The sequence below is a fragment of the Chelmon rostratus genome, chromosome 11 (assembly GCF_017976325.1).
Source record: "Chelmon rostratus isolate fCheRos1 chromosome 11, fCheRos1.pri, whole genome shotgun sequence".
Taxonomy (NCBI): domain Eukaryota; kingdom Metazoa; phylum Chordata; class Actinopteri; order Chaetodontiformes; family Chaetodontidae; genus Chelmon; species Chelmon rostratus.
In genome coordinates this window covers 4,259,790-4,270,167 of record NC_055668.1, presented here as the reverse complement: position 1 = coordinate 4,270,167, position 10,378 = coordinate 4,259,790, and the positions used below count along the sequence as shown (strand labels likewise).

General features: G+C 45.9%; 1 protein-coding gene across 1 annotated transcript; it reads left to right on the top strand.

Moving 5' to 3' along the window:
* The first annotated feature begins 912 nt into the window (after positions 1–912).
* ogfrl1 (opioid growth factor receptor-like 1) lies at positions 913–8,127 on the top strand. Its single transcript, XM_041947837.1, has 7 exons — positions 913–1,196; positions 4,134–4,220; positions 4,370–4,448; positions 4,685–4,763; positions 6,153–6,219; positions 6,588–6,733; positions 7,368–8,127. Exons 1-7 carry the CDS (start codon positions 1,020–1,022, stop codon positions 7,909–7,911), a joined length of 1,179 nt encoding a protein of 392 aa, XP_041803771.1. The 5' UTR covers positions 913–1,019; the 3' UTR covers positions 7,912–8,127.
* The last annotated feature ends 2,251 nt before the right edge of the window (positions 8,128–10,378 follow it).

The window sequence follows — 10,378 nt, the reverse complement described above, 5'->3', positions numbered from 1 at the left end:
TTTTGTAAGGCTGGATGTGTTTGCACATGGCCTGGATTCACAGAATGTTCTAAGCAAACTGAACTGATTGATGGGACAGCTGGCTTCTTAAGCTCAAACCATAGCCTGTAAAACTATAACATAGCTTGGATCGGCCAAAAGACGAATCCTCCCAGCTTTCCTTTGTTCCTGGAGTGACATTGATCATCTCAGGGGGGTACCGTAACCTCCTCTCGTCCCGGTGTCACGTGACGCAGCTTTGGTCCTGATGCTGCTGTGACCGGGACCATGTATAGAGAGTGATTAATGTCACCCAGCAGCAGGATGAGGAGAAGCGAAGGGTCCGTCAGCTCCACTGTCGATTATAGAATAGCTTGAGTGCCTTCAGACAGCCAAAGAGCAAAAGACGTTCCCCTCGGAAAACAAGCACTAAAAATATGATTATTGCTCGAGCTCGACATGCTGCTGTTCTTATGTTGTAAATTTGGAACCTTCTGTTCCATCTGAATATTGTCATGAAACACAGCTGAGGCACAAAAAACATCTCTCTCTTGAAATGCATCTGAAATGAGGCATGATATCCATTTCACAGGAGTCGGTATTCCTGCTGTACGCATGCTTCAGAATAAAACATGAGAAACAGGGTTCAGCTGTGGAGGTGGGTGGCTGAATGGCTACATAACCACGTTTAGCGATGGCAGCAAGCTGTTCGGTGTTAATAATCACCTGTATGTATGGGTGTAAAAAAAAACTATGTTTCATGGATTTCTAACAGCAATCATGACAGTTGTTGCTCAGCTCTGCAGCTTTAAGACCGCCTCCTGCTGGTGTGGCACTAATCACCTCTCATACAGAAACGCGCATCATCGGCGCTTATCTGGAATTTCCCCCTTTTCTGCCATTTAAAAGCTCCGCTCCGAGGGCAACGTGAGCCCGGCGCGCTGCGAAGCCACAAAAACGAGGTTTTCAGTCAAAGGATGTAGTGTTTTTGTACGAAGCAGAGGATAATAAACGAGGGCAGGTGTTGCATGTTTTTTTAAATGGGAAATCTGTTGGGCAGCTGGCGTTTCAGGGAGCCGAGCACCGTTGAGGAATGCGACTCGACGTGGGGGTCGGACTCAGAGAGCGACGAGCCGGCGGCTGAGGATGACAGCGGCATCTCCGACTCCGTCAGCCCGGCGGAGAGCGAGCGGGCCGCCGGAGACGCGTCCCCGCAGGTACGCTGGGGGTTATGTAGTGATGGCACGGTGCGGGTGGGGGGGAAGCGGGACACGATGCGGTGACATGTGTGGCACCGGCAGCGCACAATATTGACAAGGCCAGGACACGGAAAGGGCAACCGAGTAGCCCCGGAACATGCTGTCTTGTAATGTGAGCGCGCAGCTAACGCCAAACTTCATTCAAAAATATGTCAGTTTTGTGTCCAATTGGTTGTATGCAAAGATAGGCACTCACATGGCGTGAACTTCTCCCAGCTGAGACACACTCCTCATTGTGGCATTTGTTCCAGCATCCTGCTTCACCCAGTTACTGCTACACCATCACTACAGTGATGGCTGGCAGCCAGAGGTGAAGCAGCTGCAACGCTCCTGTCAAATCTGAGATGGAGTGACATTCATTGCTGCTTGGTGGACCAAACAGCTGACAAATTAATAAAAGTATTAAGTCTTATTTTATGTAGGATGCGTGATGGTGTATGACAGTGCCACTAGGTGGAGATGACATAACCAAAGGGGATGGTAAGATTCACTGCTTGGCATCCTCATAAAAGTTCATGAAATGACTGAAATGTGATTCAGAAAGTGTGCATCAGATACACTTTTGGATGAACTTGTGATGCATTGTTTCTAACATCTTTGCAAAATATATATTTATATATACTTACTAGGGGCCCTATGCCTATATTATGTAGAAATGTGACCAATCATTTGTGAGCGGTCATATTATATTTGGATTGATTCCTCCTTTCTAAACTGCTTCTGGAACACGCTCTCTCATCTCCACCTCCGTCACCTCCTCCACGGCCGGCTAATGCAGAGGCCGAACAGTCACATTAAAGGTGCAGCGTGTTGCGTGTGGCCACAATCTTTTGAACTAACGTTATCAAAAGGACGTGAAGAAGTAGCAGTTCTGTCAAAGACGTCTTTGGAATGTGTTGCACAGATTTCTCTTGAAGCTAGCATGCTAACCAGCTAGCTGCAGTCCCGTCCTGTCTCGCAATACCACTTTGTTCCTCAAGAGGCGGTAGTGTGGGAGTGTAGCTCCCTGTAGTTTCAGCTGCGAGATGTATGCGTGTTTGCTACGTAGCTTTTCAGTCCAATAAATGAATAAACGATAAATAAGCCATAGACGGTTACAGCAGCGAGTCTAGTGAGCAGCAGAAAAGCAACATGTTCCAGTGAATTCCTATGAGTCAAACGATTGGTGACGGACAACTTGACATGATGCATACAATTTTGCTGCGGTGCTCTGCACTACACGTGAAGCAGACCTCACCTGAAGCAAACCTCACCTGAAGCAAACCTCAACTGAAGCAGACCTCACCTGAAGCAGACCTCCACTGAAGCAGACCTCACCTAAAGCAGACCTCACCTGAAGCAGACCTCACCTGAAGCAAACCTCAACTGAAGCAAACCTCAACTGAAGCAAACCTCACCTGAAGCAGACCTCAACTGAAGCAAACCTCAACTGAAGCAGACCTCACCTGAAGCAGACCTCAAATGAAGCAAACCTCACCTGAAGCAAACCTCAACTGAAGCAGACCTCACCTGAAGCAAACCTCACCTGAAGCAAACCTCACCTGAAGCAGACCTCAACTGAAGCAGACCTCACCTGAAGCAGACCTCACCTGAAGCAAACCTCACCTGAAGCAAACCTTAACTGAAGCAAACCTCACCTGAAGCAAACCTCAACTGAAGCAAACCTCACCTGAAGCAGACCTCAACTGAAGCAAACCTCAACTGAAGCAGACCTCACCTGAAGCAGACCCTTAAGCGGATATTTGTAAGATGGACATATGAGTTAAATGTAGTGTGTGAGGCGTTATGACGGTGGGAGTGGTGTTTGCAGCAGCCTGTGACTGCCAATGACAGTTTCCCTTTTCACATTTGAAAGTTGTTTTGGAAGGCCTGCTTCTGAAAGAAAGCAAGGCCCCACTTTTATTTTACCTTTTCACAGATTTTTTTTCTTTTTTTTGCTCTATGAAGGTCTTGTGCAAAGCCCTGTTTGTGCACATAAAAAACAAACAAACAGCATAAATGAGATGCTAGCTTCATTGCACTACTAGAGAAACAAATATCTGATGTGAAAAGACACTTTTTAGTTAATTTGTGGTCGTATCACATCGCATCACATTGGTCGTTGCTTCATATTCATCTTCAATGTATCGGATCACATCGTGATGCATCGCACTGGCTTCAGTGGTGGAGACGCATCCCTAATACCCATAATATTGCATTATTGACCACATACTGTATACATTATTCTGTTAATTATTAAAGCTAGTTAGTTATTCCAAGTGGAGCTTTTCCAGTTGAAATGATGCTGTCTGCCTGCTGGTATATGAAGCAAAGGAAGTATTTCACTAGATTACAGCATTAATGATTATTGTCCCTGAGCCCTAAATGATCAGAATAGCTGGCCTGATTAGACAGTTTCACACTGTGTCAGAAGATTAAAACCAGCAGGTTGTAGCAGACATGTCTGAGAAACTGTCATTCACTGGAAAGTTAAATCAGACTTACATCACATTTTTCCCTGTGATTATAACCAGAAATTACATGTCGAAAAGGTTTGGATGCAGCTTGGAGGTTGGAACATAATTTCATGTTCAGGTTAAACTCACAAAGGCACAGATAACAGGATCAGGCCCAGTGAAACACGGCGAGCCTTTCTGACTCCTGAAAGTTAGCATGACCCAGATTTTATTTGAGAATCAGATCTAGTTTGTAGCGATCGCACAGCAGCACTGATGTGAATTGTCCTCCTTTGCTAGAAAGAAATGGATGATGACAGCCCTCGACCTCAAAAGCAAAGTCAGTGCTCTTAATTCAGCTGAATGGTAGATGAGTGCCCCGCTGCATCTGTTAGAGCGTGGGATGTTTTTGTTTCACATCGGCATTTGAACTGAATTTCTTTCTTTCTTCCTCTCTCAGCTGACTGAATCACCAGAGTCTGTTCCAAAGATGAAGAGGAGTTTCTACGCTGCCAGGGACCTCTACAAATACCGTCATAGCTACCCGGTACATGCACACACAAGCACACACACACAGACACAGAATTATGTTACTGTGATGCCCCTGATGAAATATAAATATACAATGTACAGTTGCCTCCCCAGTGTTGTAGACAGCCAGCCTGATCTCTCTGATTTTTGTGTGTTTGTGTGCAGAACTACAGAAAGTCCAGGCAACCCAACGAGTACCGTAACCTGCGCTTCTATCTGAACAAGATCCCTCTAGTACCTGATGGTGAGATCACACACACACACACACACACACACACACACACACACAGATGCCTCTCTGTGGAGAGAAGTACTGTTAGCTTTGGGCTTAACGAGTTTTGTTTGGCTAAAGGTCATGTTTGACTGGGAAAGACCAGAAGATTAGTGGACTGATCCAGTGTTTAAACAAGCTTACACACACACACACACACACACACACACAGCTAATGGCAGCTAATTGTCTGTCCTGTCTCTTCCCAGGTATCTACATCGAGGAGATTCTGACTAAGTGGAGAGGCGACTATGACAAACTGGAGCACAATCACACCTACATTCAGTGGTGAGACATTTCATCTGCCATCTGTTTTCTTCTTTGCCTTGCATGTGATAGCACAAACTTATTAGCAGCACAGTAGCTGACATGTGAGAGTAGAATGTCACCAGAAATAAAGTGAGGATTTTATCAGCTGTACTTCCTGGGATGGGTGGATAAATGGATTTGAGAAGCCCCATCCCCTTTAGCTGCCGTCGCTACACCTGTCCATCTTTCTGTTCTCATGTAGCACGTTTACCAGTGGAAAATCTTTTTTCCACTGGTAAAAAGATTTACCATTTTTTAATTTCTGAAACAATGGGTCCTGCATCTCATCTCAGACGTGGACAAAAGCAGACAAAAGGACTAAACTACTGCTTTCGCATTGTGTCTGGAGCTGCTGTAGCTAGATTCAAGATGTTTATTGTCACCCTGGTTATACAAGTGTGAAATTCTTTGGCTGGAGGCTCCATTGCAGAGGACAGTTATGTGAGATATATAAGCCATATGAATATAGAAATGAGCGTATAATAGCAATAAATGGAAAAAGAGCAATAAAATGTCGAAAAAGCAATAAATATAAAAGCAGAATTTAACTGACAATAAAGGATGAGCAGCAATAAAAGGCATAAAAAGCAATAAAGGTGCATATACAATCAGTTGAATGTTGCACAGATGGTTAGATTGCACTTGTGTGTAGTGCATGGGCGGGGGGATTTTCTGTGTGTGTGTGTGTGTGTGTGTGTGTGTGTTGTGTAAGGAGTCTTGTGGCCTCAGGAGGAAAGCTGCTCCTCAGTCTGCTGGTGTGTAGTTCGGGAGTCCCGTATCTCCTCCTTGCGTGTCGCGTTCCGGCTGCGTCGGAACTGATCCTTCCATTCCAGACAGAGCCTGCGATTCCACCGAAAGCGGCGGCCGCGTGTTTCAGAAGCATCCCAGAAGCTCCTCTCCACCGAGCTCTGCAGAGAATACGCTCCTGGTCTATTTTTGACGGAAGCCTTGTCAAGCTGCACAGAGGAGATCAAGCCAGGCAGGAAGTCAGATGCACACACAGCATCAGCGTGGAGCGGACTCCCCGTCGTACATCAACGATGAACAATTTAAACAGACAAGAAACCGGTTAACTGCGACATCAAGGAAAAACGACCAAATCAACAAAATCTGTGCAAGGCTGGCAAAACATTCTGCTTCTGAAATGTTATTAATTAGTGATGTGCTTCCTGATCTCTGTGGTAAAGCTGTGTTACTATTGTAGGTGGTACGCTAGTTAGCTGGACATGCTAACGTTTTCAACTTACATGAGAGCAGACAAACACTCCACAATAATAATAATGCACATTATTTAAACAGATGTGTCTCGCTCATCCAGACATGTATTTTGTCTTGAACGTGTGTTTTTTGTGTCCCGTTGTGTGGCAGGCTGTTCCCATTAAGAGAACAAGGGCTCAACTTCTACGCACATGAACTGACTCAGGACGAGATCAAAGTAAGACACACGCGCTGTACATATAGACTCTTGTCATTATCCTGACGCCGTGTTTACGAGTGTGTTACTGCCGCAGCCTCCAGCTGCATGTCTGATTCGTTCGCACTTCCTCATTGTTTATCATGGTTCAGTGGCGGAGCACATTTTCCATTCAGCCACTGACGTCAATGTGCGCATTGTTAACGTGAACGGCGAGAATGCTTACACACTCGAATGTTTGTGTGTGTGTTTGTGTCTGAAGTGTATTCATTTGAGTTTGAATGAGTTTCCATGAGCGCACACGTGTCTATGACCAGCGTCAGATGCGGTTATTGCCATGTTGAACGGTGGTGTTGGTCTCTGATCTGCTGGGTTTTCAATCCCGTCAGGAATTCCAAAGCACTCGGGAAGCGAAGCGGAGATTCCTGGCGGCCTATTCCCTGATGTTGGACTTCTATGGCATCAAACTGCTGGATAAGAGCGGGAATGTTGCTCGGGCTTCCAACTGGCAGGAGCGCTTCCAGCACCTTAATGAGTAAATATACACACACACACACACACACACACACACACACACACATTATGCAGCAGCTTAGGGGTGTACAATTGCAGCCAGAATTTGTGTGAAGTAATGGCTTGGTTGCCAATTTCTGCTTTTGTGTCCTTTAGCAAGGCAATTATTCTAAACCCACTGCAACTTAATTGTTCTTCTATCAGCAGCCAAATGTGAAACAACGTGGTTTAAGTCAACAAACAGATGGTTAAAGGGTAATTTAAAGGGTGATTTGCTTCTCTCTCACATCCTGTTTGGATGGTTTCATTACCTGAAAGAAGCCGTTGTGTTTCCTTGCCGAAGAGCCACCTGAACGTCGCACTCTGGATGCACGCTTCTGGTGCAGTTATGTTTTTCTCCTTCCACCCAGCACGATCTTATTGCCGTTACTTTAAGTCCCCGGAGTCACAAACTACCGCTAAACCTTAGCATCTGATGCTAATTGTTGCCATTATCTCGACCACAGGAAAAACAGCAAATTCTCCACCATAAGGCAGCTGCTCGGTACACTTTTATGAGAGACACAATGTTACTGCAGTGAGGTGACCATATTTGAGTTCTCTCAGTTCCAGCAAACCTTTTCACCCCCTTTGTTTGTTTGCTTCGTTCTGTCAAGGTCCCAGCACAACTACCTGCGGATCACTCGCATCCTGAAGTCCCTGGGTGAGCTCGGCTACGAGGCGTTCAAGGCCCCGCTGGTTCGTCTGTTCCTGGAGGAGTCACTGTGCCACAACACCATTCCCAACATGCAGCACAGCGTCCTGGAGTACTACGTCTACACCATCCGCCTGCCGGCCACCCGCCGACGCCTGCTCCGCTACGCCCGCCAGCACTACAGGCCAGCGCACGCCTTCCTCTGGGGTCCGCCGCCTAAAAGGCGAGGGGGCGGCGTGGGAGGAAGCGTAGGTGCTGGAAGTAGTGGGATCAGAGCACCTGCCCCAACACCAGAGCGACAGCGGAGGGGGGAGGAGAGCACCACCCCTGCAGGTAGCGGGCTCATTGTGTCTTCCCATGATGCCATGATGTGCCAGGACCTGGCTGGGGGAGGGCTGAAAGGCTGCGCAGGACTCGGCTCCAATATGGCGGGACTGGAGGGGGCGTTGATGATGGCCGGAGCGCGTGGAGAGAGGAACGAGTACAATGAGATTGTTCCTTTGTAGGGAATAAGGTTCAATTGTTTGAAGGCAGAAAACAAAACAGCTGTTTTGAAAATTAACCAGTTCAGTTTTAAAGAAAGAAAGTAATTATTTATGCCAGAACTTTTTTCTTAGCAGAGCGATGAAGCTGAGGCTTAGGGTCGAGACAGTGATAGCAGAACACATTCATAGAGTCTGTCATTAGAATCCATTCAGGTTAAGGGCTTACCATTAACAACTATGACGTTTTTTTTTTGTTTTTTTTTTTTGCTTATCAGTTTCACAGTGTTGAACATGGGGTTGGACTGGGGTGAGTGGGGAGGCGGGAGGTCACACCCTGAGCCAAGCCAAACAAACATCTTGGACCAAATCCCAAAACGATCTAAACCAGTCGAGATGCAAACACGTGTTGTTTCCTCATCAGGGCTATGATTACGAAACAGCTCAGACAGAAGATTGCCTTATTTCATAACTGTGGTGAAATGTGCTCACTGACACTGAGGAGCGTTGTAGAACCAAAGGTGTCCGCCTTTGACGGTCTCGCGATGGTTTCGGGAAACAACGTCCTGCTCGCTCATCGAACTGCAGCTTGAGCTCCACTGAGCAACAAGCTGCTCTGAACTCACTTCCAACAAGCTCTCTACTGCGAACACAATAATGTCAAGAGTGAGATCAGGGAGAAGAGTGCAAACGGCAGGGGGGGGCTAATTTGTCATAGCAATACTAACAAACCGTATTTTTTTGAGATTTAAAGTCCTCACTTTGTTGTTAATAATAGCAGGCAAAACTCAATATTTACCTGCTGTCCAATCTTACTGTCCACAAGTGAAAGGTAGCAGCTCCCGACGACATTTGTATATAACTGTTGAGCAAGAAACAGGACTTGTTAGTGATTGATATCTAGAAGAAACAGATGAGAATAGAGAGGCTCTGTGGTGACGTCACTGCTCTCCTGAGGTGGCCCACAGAAACATTAGCCATGTACAAATGATGCCTAAATATAGCATTTAACAAGAGGTCACGATGCCTGCTGTGACACCGTCAGCTCTCTTTCTTTAGCCCTGAACTAAACGATATCAAACGGTCGGACACGTTGAAGAACTGGAGCTCCGTTCGCTCACAGTGCCTCTGCAGCCTCATTTGAGTGACAAGCTGTGAGGCGACTGCAGAATTTTTGTTCCGGTAATATAACAGCTGGCAGTTGGGCTTTGAGAAGGCGGCCTTGTCTTTATCAGTGTTCTTTCTGACCAAGCTGCACATTCTTCTTCAGATGGTGCTGTGTTGAACAGCACAGCTTGCCAGTTTCTTCCATTTTGCCGTAACATGAACAGCAGTTGTCTAGTTTGCTGGGACAAACAGGGAATTGAGCAGATCGCAGTCAGTTTGATAGATGCCTCCAGAACAGGAGGACAGCAATATTGATCATTACAGATATTTAATTTTTCCTGTGCTCAAATGGTAGCTCAGATTTCAGATGAAACCTGATGGTGCCATACCTACTGTGGTGACGTGGCTAACGCAATGATAGCGTGCGACTGGGGAAAAGGTGAACTGGTAGGAAAAACAGCACAGAGCCATGCTTTTATCTGCTGTTATAACCAATAGCAGAGCACCTCCAGCATGGCTGCCACGGAGTGTGTCGTATCACCTAAAAGCCCTCTGAACTTAAACAAGGTGGTTGGATGTGGACTCTGGACTGTGACCGGAGTTCATGTGGTCAAACAGGCGATGTGTGCTGTGTTGCACTTTTTTGACAATCTGTGTCTTCCTGTTGGTTTCTCCAAATCGTTGACAGATATTAAATATAATCCACCAATTGTCAGGAACTTGCCGCCTCGTGAACACGATAGATTGATCTCGCGTCGTCTTACCTTGCAATAATTTGGCAATAACAACTTGTTCTCAGCCAGGCTGCACATAGAAGGAGGCGATGCTGTTGACGTCATCCCTCTGAATGTGACAGTTTCAAGCGTGTTAGGGGAAGTTTGTGGAAGAGCAGCTGCTGATATGTTTTATCAGATATTCAATAACTTAAAAGTTCATTTACATAGCAAAAATATTCCATATAAACAACGTGTCCCCTAGAACTGTACTCTAATGTGGGTGCAGGACTTACTTAATTAGCATGTACAGTGCTACAGTCATTTAACTCTGCACTGACAGCCTGACTATTCTTTTAGGTTTAACAGCTGCTCAAGAAATTTTACACTCACCTCTGAGATGTTTAGAAACGTCATCATATTAGTTATTATTGAAAGACCAGTATCGTACAAGTGTGAATTCGTCTGTCCATTCAGCCAGTCATTCTAGTTCCATTTCAGACATCAATATCTGTGAAATGAAAAGCCATGTCAAGTGTAAGACAGCAGTGATGCGTACGATGGGGATGTAAACACTCCTGCCTGATGTGGTCAGCTGTTCTTCCTGTAGGATAAGGCCTTGTTTTTCATTCGCTGACAGGCCTCTACATCGCTCCCCAGCCAAGTCTATC